Source organism: Octodon degus, unplaced genomic scaffold, assembly GCF_000260255.1.
Source record: "Octodon degus isolate 3935 unplaced genomic scaffold, OctDeg1.0 scaffold00012, whole genome shotgun sequence".
NCBI classification, from domain to species: Eukaryota; Metazoa; Chordata; class Mammalia; order Rodentia; family Octodontidae; genus Octodon; species Octodon degus.
In genome coordinates, this window is record NW_004524588.1 from 287,453 (window position 1) to 303,468 (window position 16,016).

Sequence of the window (16,016 nt, forward strand, 5' to 3'; positions counted from 1 at the left end):
AGAAGAAGAAGCATTTACTCATCTTTACAAACCCCATGAAGTTTCTTGCAAACTTGATTTTCTTTCTTTTATACAGAAAACTACCACTGTTGAGTCTGATCAGAGATCGTTTTGGGCTAATAACTCTATTGGTTCAGTGTTTTACTGATTAATGTATATTTAATAAACTATCACTCATAGTGGAAAGCACGTATTTTTTCCATTTCCTGAGGATCAGCACCTGTGCTTTATGCTGGTAATAGAATGGAGAACAGGGGAGTCATGGCATTTGGCTTCATGAAGTTTCTGGGTTTTTTTTTTGGTGGAACTGGAGATTGAACTCAGGCCCTCGTGTTTGCCAGTGAAGCACTTATTCTACTGAGCCATCTCCCCAGCCCCTTCATGGAATTTCTGATGTAGGTAATACTCTGAAGCCCTACTTTAAATATTAGAAAATGAAAGTTAAAGAGGTCACATGAATGGTTCCTGGCTGTACATTAGTTAATCAAGCATGCATTCTAATTACTCCTCATATTCCACATTTAGAATTATTTCTACTTTATAATGCCTTCTAAATTTAGATATTGGACTGGCCAGATAGCTCAGCGGATTAACGCACCTGATTAGGCAGGTGCTGGAACTTGGCTTGGATCCCCACATGCTGTGCTGGTCCTGCCCCCGGGGCGTGCTGAGACTGTGATTAAGACTGGGCGTGGCGGCATGTACCTATACTCCCAGCACTTGGGAGGCTGAAAACAGGAAAATCACTAGGAGTCTGATCTGTGCAGTGAGACCCTGTAGACCCTCTGCTAAATACATAAAAAAAATAAATTTGGTATTTTCTACAATTTAAATCACTTAAACCCAATCTTTTCTTGTCCTCATTTTAATTTTCTGTGCATATATCTGAAGATACAAGGAATTACAGTATGTTCAAATATAATAATTAGAAATATAAGAGAAGACAAAATTAATGAAAACATATCAATTGAAAGGTGAATAATCAATTCACATGTTTCCTTCTAAATGTGCAAAGCAGGGATGAGGTAAGTAGTGATGGAAGCAAAGATAGTATAAAAAAATGACTCCAAGGAGATGAAGAAAAAATAAGCAAATTGTGGTTTGGGTTCTTTCACATGGAAATTTTATTATATAAACACTTGTCTTATATCTTGTCTTTCTTTGTTTGCATCACAGTAGTATGTCCACATTCATCATACCAGCCTTCTTTTCACATATTAAAAAATGTCTGTTCTCACAGAAGGTAGGGTAGATCTTCCCTTTATGAAAGTAAGCACAGTCCATATTTTCTCTTCCATCGCCAATGAAGTCAAGCCTGTGAATAAAAAGGGAGAATGCCTTCCTTTGAAAACTGTATGAACAGCAGCCAAACTGTGAGTGAAGAACATTTTTGCTATCGAGAGCCTTCCAGTCTGTCTGGAATATAAAGAATGCACAGACAAAAAGACCTGTTACAGTTTAGCCGAGTGCTGGACCATAGAATCAAGGAGCAGGTGAAGGCGAGCTCTAATGGGGGTCCAGAGGAAGAAAGGGGCACCGCTGTGGCAGGATGGCAGAGGCTGTGGCTACAAGATCAGACTTTACTGCACCAATGAAGGAGAGTGGGGTGGGGTGAATGGAGAGAAGAAGGGAGATTCTTGTAGGAATGGCAGCCGCACAGCATGGGGATAAGGTCAGGAAAGACATAGCTCTTTAAATGCTTTAAAATTGAGAACTGACATTACTGGGTAGTAGATCTAAAATAGTATGCTGGGGCTGGCCAGATAGCCCAGTGGATTGACATGCCTGCTTAGGCAGACTCAGGGACCAGGGTTGGATCTCTGGTGTGCTATGCCTGCTCCACCCCTGGGGTGTGCTGAGACGCAACTGAGACTGGGTGTGGTGGTGTGCGCCTGTAATCCTAGTGTTTGGGAGGCTGAAAACAGGAGGATCACTACGAGTCCAGGCTGCATAATGAGACCCTGTAGACCCTGTACTAAATACATGAAAAAAAATAGTATGCTACCATGTAATTGTTATTTAACTTGTTTGTATTATTTATAAGACCATTTGTGAATGACAAACCCCTTTGTAAATGATACAAATGAGTTAAAGGTTTAATTGTCAAATGTTTACAACATGCCAACTATTTGCCAAAGTTGTTCAGTTTGCTAAGAACAGAGTACAAAAGAAAGGTAAGGTTCCATTCTGGAAGGCTGAGGTAGGAGGTTCACAAGTTTGAGCCCCGCCTGTGCAACTTAGTGACCAGGCAAGGCATTAACACAGAATAAAGAGCAGGAAAAAAAAATTGTTCTGGGGATTGTACAAAAGCCCTGAGTTCAATTCCCAGTACAACAATAAACAGAAAGACAAAGGTAAAGAGAAAGAAAGACAAAAGGAAGAAGGAAGGAAGGAAGGAAGGACGGATGGACGGAAGGAAGAAAGAACGAAAGAAAGAAAGAAAGAAAGAAAGAAAGAAAGAAAGAAAGAGAGAAAGAGAAGAGAAAGAGAAAGAGAAAGAGAAAGAGAAAAAGAGCATGTCAGTGAGAGACAGAATGAGAGAGGAAGGGGAAGGGAACCTAATGCTGGGGAATTTAATGATTCAACGGAGGTTAATTAGTAGGAGTGTATAAATAAATAGACAAGAAAAACTCAGATGGATAAGAATGAAGTAGAGCCGGGGAGACAGCTCAGCAACACAGTGCCCGCCTGGCAAATGCAAGGTCCTGAGTTCAATCCTCAGTAACACACACACACACACACACACACACACACACACACTAAATAAATAAGTAAAAATAAAAGAATGAAAAAAAATAAAGAAAGGAGGGGAGTAGAAATCAAATAGTAAAGATAGGATAGACAGGAAAGGGGTAGGTTGTAGGGTGGGTGATTGAGTTTGGATAGTTAAAGTGAATCTCACTGAAGAAGTGATGCTTAAACAAAGACTGAACTCTCAGGGGAAGGAAGGCAGTCATGAAATTGCAGAATTGGAACATTGAGGAGGAAACCAACAGGTGCAGAACTCTTAAGAAAAGATAAAAGGTTTGATTTCTTAAAAGAATAGGGAGAGCCCAACCACTTTACCTGCCATATTTTTTTTAAAGAATACAACATATTGGTAGAAAAAAGACGGCATTAGAAATGACAACAAGATTTCACTAAACAAAGTATTAGGAATTTAATAATGATTGCTGTATTACATGATGCTATCTTCAAATTAGTTGTCAGATTACTAGATATAGACAAGTAAGATTCATTTAATGAAAAAATAACAAAGAAGTTACAAGAAATTCAAAAGAGGAAAAAGAATCAGAGTAAAGAATACATTTAAGCATTAACTGCTCTTTTCCAAAGACAAGCAAAAATTGAGAATACAATTAACCAAAGCATAGTGCATATATACCTAAATATATCTTTTTCCCTTCTTTCACTTTTTCTTTCCTCATCTCAGTTTTCCTTCTCATTGAACAATTTCTCTCCCTTTCACAGTACCTGAAAGGGTAATTGAAATCTAAAAGATACCTGTCATCTTGTACAAGAGGTAGCAAATGGTAGAACACAAAGGCCAAGGTTGGTAGGCAGCTTGCTTATACTTATGACATCCTGGGCTCCTATCTAAAGTAAGTAATAAATATCTGTGGACTACAACTAGTAATTTACACAATGATCACATTGCACAAGCTCTGGGTATGGATTTAAATTTACCTAGAGAGAGGCTGCGGTTTTGATAGGGTGAACAAAAGGTGTTGAGCCTAGAGATTGGAAGACATTTTAAACAACTTGCCTCTGAACACAGTGGGGCTCTGCCTGTCTGTGGGAGGTGGAGCCTCAATCCACCACAAATATTAGAAATGTCTTGTGACCTATGGTACATCTGATTCTTAGAAAGCCATAGGACAGACAGAAGGAAAAGTCCAAGGAATTAAAGTAAGATTAAGATACTAACTTTGGACTATAAAATAAGGAGAATGACGATTTTGCTCTCAAAGTATGGGAAGGGAGTCAGATAGATCAGAGTATAAACAGTTACACACACACACACACACACACACAAACAAATACACACACAGAATGTTTAAATGGTAAAGTTGGACATAGAAATGGATGGGGAAAACAGGGAGTAAAGACAAATCATAGCTGAGGCAAAGAATGAAAGAAAAGCAGGGCAGGGGAGATAACTCAGTAGAATAAGTGCTTGCCTGGTAAGCGCAGGGTCCTGAGTTCAATCCCTGTTACCGTAAAAAACAAACATACAAACAAACAAACAAAAACCAGATTGTTTAATTAGCATTCCCTGCTTTGGAGTTGGGTATAAATTACTTGGTGGTTGTGTGTACACCCATAATAGCATATAGACATTAAGTAACTTGCACTCAAGAAAATAAGGTCTTGGGGGCTGGTCAAATAGCTCAGTGGATTAAAGTGCCTGCAGGCAGGCTCAGGAGTTGGGGGTTTGATCCCCAGGCCTACCGTGCTGGCCCGACCCCTGGATCATGCTAATACTCTAATTGAGACTTGGAGTGGTGGCACGTGCCTGTAAGCCCAGCTCTTGAGAGGCTGTAAACAGGCGGATCACTATGAGTCTGATTTAATAGTGAGACCCTGAACATCCTGTAGACCCTTCCCTAAAATGCAAAAGAAAAAAAAAAGAAAGAAAGAAAGAAAAGAAAGTCTTAACTCTACAGTGGTGCCTTCTATTCCAAGTGTCCAATGACTTACATATTTTTGGAGAGAGCGGATCCATCTTCCCACAACCAGACCTTATCAGAATTCTGGCGGGATAATCCAACCCAACGAATGAAAACAGTCCTGTCTTTGATGTAGTCCTATTGCAAACATAAATAAGTGTAAGGTCAGAATGCCATCACAACTTTTGGTAATGACAAAAATAATGACTTAGTGAGGTGTTGCACACATATTAGATTATGATCTATATTAGTATTAGTGAGTCATTTAGGACTGTATCAATTTGAATTGTATTATACAAATATTATTCCTGATTTTTTTATATTTAGAAATTACTATTATCCTATCTACTAAATATATTTATTTTGTTCATTTCCTATTGCTTCAACTAAAATATGAACCTCTGGGGGTTAGGAATTACTATTTATTTATTTATTTATTCATTTATTCACTTATTTGTTACAGAGTCTTGCTACACAGCTGGGATTAGTAGTAATCCCCCTGTCACAGCCTTACCAGCACTGGGATTACAGGCATGTGCCACCACTCCTGGTTTCAGTGACCAGCATGGAATGCTGTATTGGGGATTGAACCTAGGTCCTTGTGCTTGCCAGATTGGCACTTAGACTCCTGAGCAAACTAGCCCAGGGGATTATTATTTTCTTAATCACATTCATCCATGCTGTGGAACAGGTACCATATAATGTTAAATAAACACATATGCAATCAGTTCATTGATAGATGGCTAAACAGAAAGGAATTCAAATGTTCCCATACTTTTATGTCTTCTAATATGATTGGTAAGAATCTAGTCTTATACAATGAAAAATGTCTCAAGCTTCTTGACAACATAAAAGGCTCAGAATGACGGTACACAGGAGGTAATAGGTGAAAGTCACTGTATTTCTTTTCTTTCTTTCTTTTTTTCTTTTTGTATATATTTGGTACAGGGTCTCAGTATGTAGTTCGGACTCAGTCATCCTCTTGTTTTCAACCTCCCCAGCACTAGGATTAGAGGCATGCACCACCATACCTGGTCTCCATGACTTGCTTGCCTGCGTTAGGGCCAGCATGGCATGTAGCGTAGGGAATCAAACCCTGATCCCTGCCCTTCCCTAAGCAGGCGTTCAGTCCACTGAGCTATCTTGGTGGCCCAAAAGTGTAAAAGTCTGAAGCATCTACCCCTTGCTGCTAATTCTTTGGTTTCATTTAAAACATGTACCTATTACATAAATTTACTACAGGACATGACTTAAGTTTCAAGTGAAATCTCACAATTTTTTTTTTTTCTTAAAGATATATTACTTCTCTTAATTACAAATCTTCAACTTGCCATGCACTTAGAGTAGTAAAGTCCAGGCTATAGTTTACATTTCCAATTCATCTCTTTATAATGGAGTTGAGATTTTAGGGCATTCTCCCTTTCTGTCTCAGTGGGAAGAGTAGCTAGTTAATTTAACTAAACATCTTCTCCAAGAGTATGGGCTTCCAGGAGCAGGAAGCAGCTGGGGCAGCCAGGCAGGACCCCAGGGAGCACAGAATAATGCACAGCTCAGGACCGACTCCTGTCTGACTCACTGTGCACCTCAACCCCCAGGAATAAGGAATAAGCTAATTTTGTTGATTGACTATGGCATTCTAGATTCAATACTTTAGTTCTCCATATTTTTACTGAGATTGATGACTTGCTTAGATTAAGACAAACTAAAAGACATAAGAAAAAAATTGTAAAAATGATTAAATGTTACACTGAAGATTATTCTCTGTTCTTCTGGAATATTTGATGTGAGAGTCTCCTCACCAGGGTGTTCTTGCTGGCGGTCTTCACAAGACTTGCATTCCAGTTGAAGCAGAACTGCTTACTCTCTTCCCAGGTCAAGTTGTGCTTGAAGAATCCATAGCAACTATCTCCATGGTATCTCCAGTTTGTTTCACAGGGGCTGCATTTGTGATCTGCAGGAGACGCCAAGCGTAAGGACCTCTTCCTTCTCAGGGGGACTTCCATTGCCAGCCCTCCCCCCAGTGTTTCCTGCCAAATTTCCTGCAGTTTGGATCTGAAACACTCCCGGAGCTGGGGAGAGGATGTTACCAAACCACACGTACTGGCGCTGCGCTTTTGGTTTTCTTCTAATTGTTTTATTATATGTTGGCAGAAATTCTTCGCTAATTTTTGCACCTTTCCGGAGAGATTTTCATTCTCAACTTGTAGGTTATGCCGCTGCATGACAGCTAGATGTGAAAATTAGATAAATTAAAATTTGGGCTCCAGAGCATCAAGGTGGTTACACTTCAATAGAACGGCCAATATATGAAAAGTTTTACTAGATGCGCTGGGAATGAATAAAGGCAAAGAGGACCGGGAGAAGAAAATAAGAAATGTGTAAGACATTTCAGTCATACCCAAAAGAACAAGTTAATTATTTAAAGAAGTGATCATAAATATGAAGAACTAGTAACATGCCCCAAACAGGTGTTTCAACATTTCTTTAAAATACATGCTGTAAGCAGACTTTATAGAGGTGAATGACTGACTTCGGTTATTTTGTTTTTCATATTATACCAAAATATTAATTAATTTAAGAGAGCATTTAGTTACAGAAATAAAAAAGGATGAAGCAAAACTTCTGAACTTACCAAAAGAAATGAACATAAAAGCAGTAACTATACAAACTACAACACAGTATTGTAAGGCTTAGATTCACAGGAAGTGAAATACTATTTCAATAAACAAAATAGGAAGGAGGATATTTTAAGTACAGCGAATGAATAGATCAAGCAAAATTCAAACAGAGACATGGATTTATTCATGAAATTGAGAAAATTTTGGGTTGGCTGAGTTTCAAAACCAAGCTAGAACCAGAGCAAAAAGTGTTATAAAATACAGTTTCAATCCATGCCTAAGAGAAAGTTAAAAGACAGTTTTAAATTATGAATATAATTGTAACTAAAGAAAAATTGAGGTACTTTTAATCAGAGGGAAAGTGTAGAGTTTTCCTGTATTGAGACTGGATTGGTAGCTATGGCTAGGATGATTAAAGTACTGGCAAATAGAGTAAAAGACGGTTACCAGGACCCTTAGGTAGCACCTTCCTCAGATCAAATACCTGGCAAAGAATCGGTACTTACACATCAACCCCATGGTCACCAGTCCACAAACCATCCCCGTGGACAAGAACAGCAGAATTAAAGCCATAGCACGCCACCAAGAAGAGGAAGCACGGTCAACTGGAGGCACATAATAAATGCATGAGGAACAGACAGTGATGCCATCCCTGCCCTTGTCTTCTCAGGATCTCTCAAGTGCCATGAACAACGTTATTGGAAGCTCTTACCTACGTTCCCTTGGTCATTTCAAAAAACATGTCTTACTCTTTCCACTCCCAGGTGATTTTCCCTAAGTCAAACTATAGGCCTTACATGTTAAGGTCTCATATTTCTGTCTTTGTGTGTTTGTGTGCCCACCCACATAAGTAAGTGCTTTAGTAAGCAACAGCTAGAAAGTCATACTCCTTCTCTGACATTTAGCAAATGAAGTTTTTATACATTCCTTTCCTCTATTATCTTGGCCTCTGTATCTCCATCACTGAATTTTAGGAGTCATAATATAATATCCTCTGCTTGTCTCTCTGCTGTTTGTATGCTAAAATCTGTCCCTTGGAGCCTATATCAGCACTATGCAAATGCTTCAGAGAGAACAGGAAAATAAATAAATAAATAAATAAATAAATAAATAAATAACATACGGTCACTAGTGGAGGAAAAGAAAACACAATTGGCCCATTACACTAATTAATTTCCAAATTTCTGGTGCTGAACAGTCTTACCTGAGGAGATAGCCGGTTTTTGAGGCTTAATATTTAGGGTGATATATCCATCTTCATCCTGCATGGCTTCCCTGGGACAGCAAGTGAGCTCAGGATTGAAAGATTTAGTGAAACGCAGGGTCTACTCTTACAACCGCAGTGTCAGCCAGGGTCTGTGACCCTGCTCTCCCTGGCAGAGTAAAACCATGTGAGTCAGGACTCATATTCATTTTGTTTGTTTTTGGTTTTCCAGGAAGCCTTTTCATGGCTGTTCAGAGATACATAACCCTTGAACACAAAAACGCAAAAATAATAATAACTTGTGGTAAAGGAGTAGATAGGTTATTTGTTTCCTGTTTCCTTATCTTTGACTCTGAATGAAGGGATACGCCATCCTGTGTGTCCTTTCAAGGCACAAAAGTTCATGCTTCATCTTAACCCCGGGAAAGCTGAAGTCATAATGCTTAATTTCTTTGCTTCTTTTTCTCTTCTCTTTGAATAACTGGTCTTTGAATCTCTGATACCTCTACAGGTTACTGGGTCTTATGTAAACAGAAGTACACTGCAGCTCCCCCAACATGACTTATTTCTGTTAGAAATATGCAATGCAAATATAAAGAATTACGGGTCCAGAAAGCCTTTGAGATCATTTACTCTTCATTTTGTTTTCCACTTCTTCATGGGCTATAAATATAAGCTGAGTTACTCAGCAAAAGTACGTGGGGAAGTAAAAGAAGCGATAAGATTTAACAAAATTTTCTCCCTTTTACAAAATCCATTGTCTTTGTTAAATATAACATGCCTACATGGCCCTTATTAATATGTTCTATTTCTACTAGAACATTTATCTTCCCTCTCTGTTTTTTGTTTAGTAAACTATTTTTTTTTAATGATCTTTCATTCCACATTTCCTGATAAGACTGAATTTGGAATTAAAACAGTAATTAAAGTAATAGTTTGTACATTGAAAGTTAATTTTACACGAAACATCTTTTTTAAAATTTTCAAGCAAATATTTAATATTATGTTTCAGACACTGACACTGGTGTTTAGTATTCATTAAAAAAGTTATATACTGGGCTGGATAAAATTATAGAGCACAGTCCAGAACACTAGCTACCTGAAGCTTATTTTCTAACACTTAGGGCTCCTACCCTATCACAAACCAACTCACATTCTTTTTCCTTCTCCTTATTTAATGGTTTTTCCATAAAACATCACTATCAGGTACACCTAATCATCCTATATATATTTTTTGTTTTTGTTTTTATGCACTGCTCAGAATCAGACTGCACACCTGTGCATGCTAGGTAGGCAGGCACAGGCCACGCCTCAGTTCACATTTAATTTTTGTCATGTGTCCCCAGAATGATATCCTGTACAGCTTTAAAATAGAAACTGACATACAATTACCACCCAGTAGATATTTGATGACTGAGTATATGTATAATGGGCACTATCATGGTAATTTTACATGTGAGGGGGGAGGAGGAGTTTAAGGAATTTGGGTAACTTCTAGGATCACACTTGATAAACCAGTACCATCTACCCAGTAGCCAAATACTTTTCACTACATTACAACAGTAATTCTTCTCTTCTTCTATTGCTACATGAGCTTTCAAATGTAGATATTGTTCAGACTTGCTGTCTCTCCTTACGGTTCAACATGCTTAAAAAGACACAGGGATCACAAAGACAATGTAGTGGTATAACTAATGAGAGGAGATTAGTTAAATGAATAATATTGTAAGACTGATCGATATACTGAGATGGCTCATGGGTGTGGAAAAGAGGCAAGAAAAAGCGCCTGCCTAGACAGATGCTGGGGGTTTGATCCCCAGGCTGCTGCGCTGGCCCTGCCTCCGGGAGGTGAGCTGAGACTGTGATAGAGACCGGGCATGGTGGCGGCGCACCTGTAATCCTAGCTCGTGGGAGGCTGAACACAGGCGGATCGCTATGAGTCCAATCTCTGTAGTGAGACCCTGTACTAAAAAATAAAAATAAAAAAAAATAAAATAAAATAAAAAAAAAAAGAAAAAAAAAAAAGAAAAAGAAAAAGAAAAAAAAAAGGGCAAGAAAAGATGCTGACTGTTATGGATGTTAGTACAGTATCTCTAAACTGCAAAAAAAAAAAAAAAAGTGAGAGTTTTGTAGTTGGTGATCTCTTTTTATAAACTTATCACATACATTACCTTTAAATTAAGCCTTAGATCTTTTTAATAATATCCTGTTCCTGCTCTGTCTGTTGCATTTAATCTGTCACCTCACCTTTGACTTACCAGCATGGTACACAAACATAAAACTTCATCATTTTAGGAAAAGGGTAGGATTTTCTGTCATGGGGGAAAAGCACAATTAATATTTTCTCTTTCATTTTCAGTCACCTTAATCATGTGGATTAAAGGTGAATGACCTTTATTAGCAGTTGTTGCATCAGACAATAGCTATCAGACAACTACAGTGGAACATTCATACATAGATGAAGTAAGGCCTGCAAGACAGCGCCCATACCGCTATGTGCAGAGAAAGCATTGTAAGTAAAAATCTAATAACAGGCCTAGGGAGATATCAGGGGCATAAATGTCTGCCGGGCAAGAGCAAGTTCCTGAGTTTAATTCCCAGTACTAGAAAAAAAAGCTAATAACAATCAAGTGGGATTTGTAAGATTCAAAAGAAAAGTAAAGTTTGTATGAGCATAAAGAAGATGAGGGAATGTTCATCAAACATGGGAATAGAGTAAGGATGAGGTGTTGTGGAGAGGCCGGTTGATTGAGTATATTTGAACTAAGGATTTGTGTGAAGTATACTGAGATATACAGAGTTGTACTTTCTTATTAAGATTACTATACAATACCTACAAGGCAGGGATTATTAATTCATCAGTCATCAGACACATACTTGCTCACCACTGCAACTGTCCCAGGTACTCTTCTACTTGTTTGGAATTAAGTGATAAGTGAGAGAGATGAGTTGCCCTCTTAGTGGGGAATGGTAAGCACAGATAATCGTGAAGAAGAGAGAGCAGACAGGAAGACAGCATCACATCCACTCAGGGCTGTAAGACCACATCCTAGACACTGAGTTTGACTGGATAGGCTCTGCACAGACCCTGCTTGTGCTCCCTCGGGTTGCCTCAAGCAGCACTGTAGATAGTTGGGCAATGGAAGGGTCTCTTCCATCTTAAAGATTATCTGAAAAAGAAAACTACAGCCCAATCTCCCTCATGAACATAGATGAAAAAATCTTCAATAAAATCTTAGCAAACAGAATGCAGCAAGTCATCAAGAAAATTATACACCATGACCAGGTAGAATTCATTCCTATACAATTATTAGGAATTAATAACACTAAAGTGTTATTAAAACACTTTAGTTTTTTTTTAAAGGTAATGGCTGCCCCTATGACTTGAGCGGTTACCTTTGTAGTAGGTATAATACTTATGCGAATTTGGCTAATAAGAAAAATACAACATACAAATTAGATAAACTATCAAAAATCCAAGAGGATGTAATTATTATTTCAGGATTTGAATGAGTTCATAGGTCTTGATAGCCCTTTATGTAAACAGAGATAGCTTATTTTTTTTCTTGACTCTTGTTTTCTTTTACTACTTCTTTTTTTCAAACATTTACTTTAAAGAGAGTATAGCAATAATTTATATGACATTTGAAGCAGGACTCATTTAGAAGACCAAAATGACAGGTATTTCAAGCATGGTTTTAGTATTACACATTGTTATACTCAGTGTAGTTGTTTAGTTCACAGATATCAGCACACAGAGTTAGGGTGAGAATTCTACCCATTAACTGCTAATTTCAAAAATGTGATGGAGATTCTTAGGACCATTTCCTTAAACATCTTGTTTATAAATACATGGTTTTGCCTGTGCCACATTTCTTAACTTTTCTCCTTTCTCTGTCTTCATTGTTTAATCCTTAAGTTCTCGCTTTCCATTTAACTGTGGTACATCTTTCAATTTTTATTTCTTTTTTCGAGTTCTTACACTAGGGAGACAATGCGATATTTACACATGTGGGTCTGGTTTATTTCACTTATGAGTATATCTTCAGGTTGTATCCACTTATATGTAAAGGCTGAATTTATTTTTCTTTATAGCTCAGTAATACTCCATTGTATAAAAACACCGCATCTTTTTCATCCATTCCTCAGGTGATGGGCATCTTGGTTGTTTCCAAGATTTGGTTATCACAAATTGTGCTGCTATAAACATAGGTGCACATATATCACTATGATATGCTGTTTTCAGTTCTTTTGGGAAAATTCCCAGAAGGGGGATAGCTGGATTGAATGGGATTTCCAGTCCTAATTTTTTGAGGATGCTCCACACTGATTTCCATAATCAGTGTAGCTGTACCAGTCTACTTTCCCATCAGCAGTGGAGAAGGGTTCCTTCTTCCTGAAGCCTCTCCAACATTTATTGTTGGTTGATTTCTTTATGATAGTCATTCTTTCTGGGGTGATCTGGAATCTCAGTGTTGTTTTTAGTTGCATTTTATGAATGGCCAGTGATGTGGAGCATTTTTTTTCATGTATTTATTTCCTTCCTGTATTTGTTCCTTTGAGAAGTGTGTGTTCATCTCAGATGCCCATTTTTGGACTGGGTCTTCAAATTTTGGGGCCCTACTGTTTTTTAGTTCTTTATAAATTCGAGATATAATAACTTTGTCTGAGTGTTTGTCAGTTAAGATTTTTTCCAAACATGTGGGTTGTCTTTTTACTCTGTTGGTGATTTCTTTTGACGTGCAAAAATTTCTCAATAAGAGGAGGTCCCAGTTGTTAATTCTTTCAAGGATTTCCCATGCAGTTTAATTTTTGTTCATGAATTGTTTGCCTACTCCTGTGTCTTCAAGATTTCAACCTACTTTCTTTTCCAGGAGGTTGAGTATTTCTGTTTTAATGTTTCGATCTTTATAACCCATTTTGGCTTTAGTGCATGGTGATAGACATGGGTCAAGTTTTAGTTTTTGGAATGTAGAAAGCCAGTTTTTCTAGCACCATTTGTTAAAGAGGCAATCTTTCTTCCAGTAAGCATGCTTGGCCCCTTTGTCAAAGATAAGGTGGCTGAGTGTGTTTGTAGTTGCATCTGCATTTTCTAATCTATCTCATTGATCTTCATGTCTTTTTATTTACCAATACCATGCTGATATTATCACTGTAGCTTTGTAGTATAATTTCAGGTCAGGAATTGTAATGCCTCCTGCCTTGCCTTTGTTGCCCAATATTGCCTTTGCCATTCTAGTTTTTTTCCTGATTCCAAGTAAATTTTAGGAATGATGCTCTAAGTCTGTGAGGTATGTTGCTGGCATTTTGATAGGAATTGCATTAAATTTGTATAACAATTTTGGGAGTATGGCCATCTTTATAATGTTGTTCTTCCTATCCAGGAGCAGGGAATATCTTTCCATTTTCTGAAATCCTCTACGATCTCTTTTTTCAGAGTACAGTAATTATCACTAAATATATCTTTTACTTCTTTAGTTAGATTAATTCCTAAGTATTTCATTTTCTGTGGTGCTATTGTAAAAGGTATTGTTTCTCTAATTTCCCTCTCAGTGTGATTGTTATCTGTATAGAGGAATGCTATTGACTTTTGGGTATTGACTTTGTATCCTGCTATACTACTGAAGTTGTGCACTAATTTTAGTAGATTCATGGTGGAGATTGACTTTTGGGTATTGACTTTGTATCCTGCTATACTACTGAAGTTGTGTACTAATTTTAGTAGATTCATGGTGGAGATTTTTTCATCATCCAAGTACAGCATCATGTCATCTGCAAATAACAATAGTTTAACTTATTCTTTATCTATTCTTAGTCCTTATATTTCTCTCTCTTGTCTAATAGCTCTAACTAATGATTCCAGAACTATATTGGAGTGGTGATAGAGCACATCCTTGTCTTGTACCAGATCTGAGATTTGGAATTATGTTAGTCATTAGATTGTCATAGATGGCTTTTATCAGATTGAAGTAGAGGCCATCTATTCCAATTGTCTGTAGGACTTTGAACATGAATGAGTGTTGGACTTTTACAAAAGCCTTTTCTGCATCAATTGAGATGATCATGTGGTTTTTGGATTTGGCACTATTGAAATAGTGTATTACATTTATAGATTTGCATATGCTGAACAATCCTTGCATCCCTGGAATGAATTCTACTTGGTCATGGTGTATAATTTTCTTGATGATTTGCTGCATTCTGTTTGCTAAGATTTTATTGAGGATTTTTGCGTCTATGTTCATGAGGGAGATTGGGCTGTAGTTCTTTTTTTCATTTGCATCTTTCTCTGATTTTGGGATCAGTATAATAGTTTACACCACGAGTGATTTTGGGAGGATTGTTTTCTTTTCAATTTCATTGAACAGGTTGAGGAGTATAGGTATTATATCTTCTGTAAATTTCTTGTTGCATTCAGTTGTGAATCCATCAGGACTTGGACTTTTCATTTTTGGTAGGATTTTTATTACATTTTATATTTCATTGGCTGCTATTGAGTTACTGAGAGTTGTTATATTTTCTTGATTCAGTTTTGGTAATTTGTACCTTTATAAGAATCTGTCCATTTCTTCTGTGTCTTCTATTCTGTGAGATTGAAGGTTCACAAAGTAGCTATTGATAATCTTCTGAACTGCCACTGGGTCTGTTTTAATTACCCACTTTTCATTCCTTATTGCTTGAATTTGAGCTTCCTCTTTCCTCTTTTTGATGAGATTAGCTAGGGGCTTATCAATTTTAGTTAATCTTTCAAAGAACCAGTTTATTTTTTTGATTCGTTCATTCTTTTTATTATTATTATTATTATTATTATTATTGTTTTTTCAGAACTGGGAATTGAACTAAGGCCCTTGCACTTGCCAGGCAAGCCCTTATCCTACTGAGCCATCTCCCAGGCCCCTATTCTGTTTTCCTGATGTGTGAGTTCACAGCTATAAATTTCCCTCTAAGAACTGCTTTCATTGTATCCCATAAATTCTGATAAGTTGTGCTTGAATTTTCATTGAATTGTAGATATTTTTTAATTTATTGCTTAATTTAATGTGTAACCTATTGTTTGCTGAGGAAGGTGTTGTTTAATTTCCATGTATTCATGGGGTTTTTGTGGTTTGTTTTGTCATTTATTTCCAGTTTCATTGCACTGGGTCAGATAATATGTATGGGATAATTTCTGTTTTCTTACATATACTTAAGTATGACCTATGGACTAGTATGTGGCTTATTTTAGAAAATGTACCACATGCAGCAGAAAAAAATGTGCATTCAGATGTGGTTGGGTGGAACACTCTGTATATGTCCACTAAGTCCATTTGTTCCAAGTTCTGATTCAGTTCTGCCATTTCTTTGCTAATTTTTTGTCTGCTTGACCTATCTTTTTGGGATAAGGGGGTGCTAAGGTCTCCTGTTAAGATTGTGGTATTGGATTTTAGATTTTTCATGTCCATTGAAATTTGTCGTACATGGTTGAGTGCTCCTGTGTTTAGTGCATACAAATTTATGACTATTACCTCCTCTTGTTGTATTTTTCCC

At 37.4% G+C, this 16,016-nt stretch overlaps 1 protein-coding gene across 1 annotated transcript; it reads right to left on the reverse strand.

The window, feature by feature from the left end:
* Window positions 1-1,165: 1,165 nt before the first annotated feature.
* On the reverse strand, window positions 1,166-8,639 carry Clec1b (C-type lectin domain family 1 member B). Its single transcript, XM_023709585.1, has 6 exons — window positions 8,493-8,639; window positions 7,795-7,893; window positions 6,772-6,897; window positions 6,470-6,621; window positions 4,702-4,808; window positions 1,166-1,315 (listed from the first exon to the last, which is right to left on the reverse strand). Exons 1-6 carry the CDS (start codon window positions 8,554-8,556, stop codon window positions 1,171-1,173), a joined length of 693 nt encoding a protein of 230 aa, XP_023565353.1. The 5' UTR covers window positions 8,557-8,639; the 3' UTR covers window positions 1,166-1,170.
* Window positions 8,640-16,016: the final 7,377 nt, after the last annotated feature.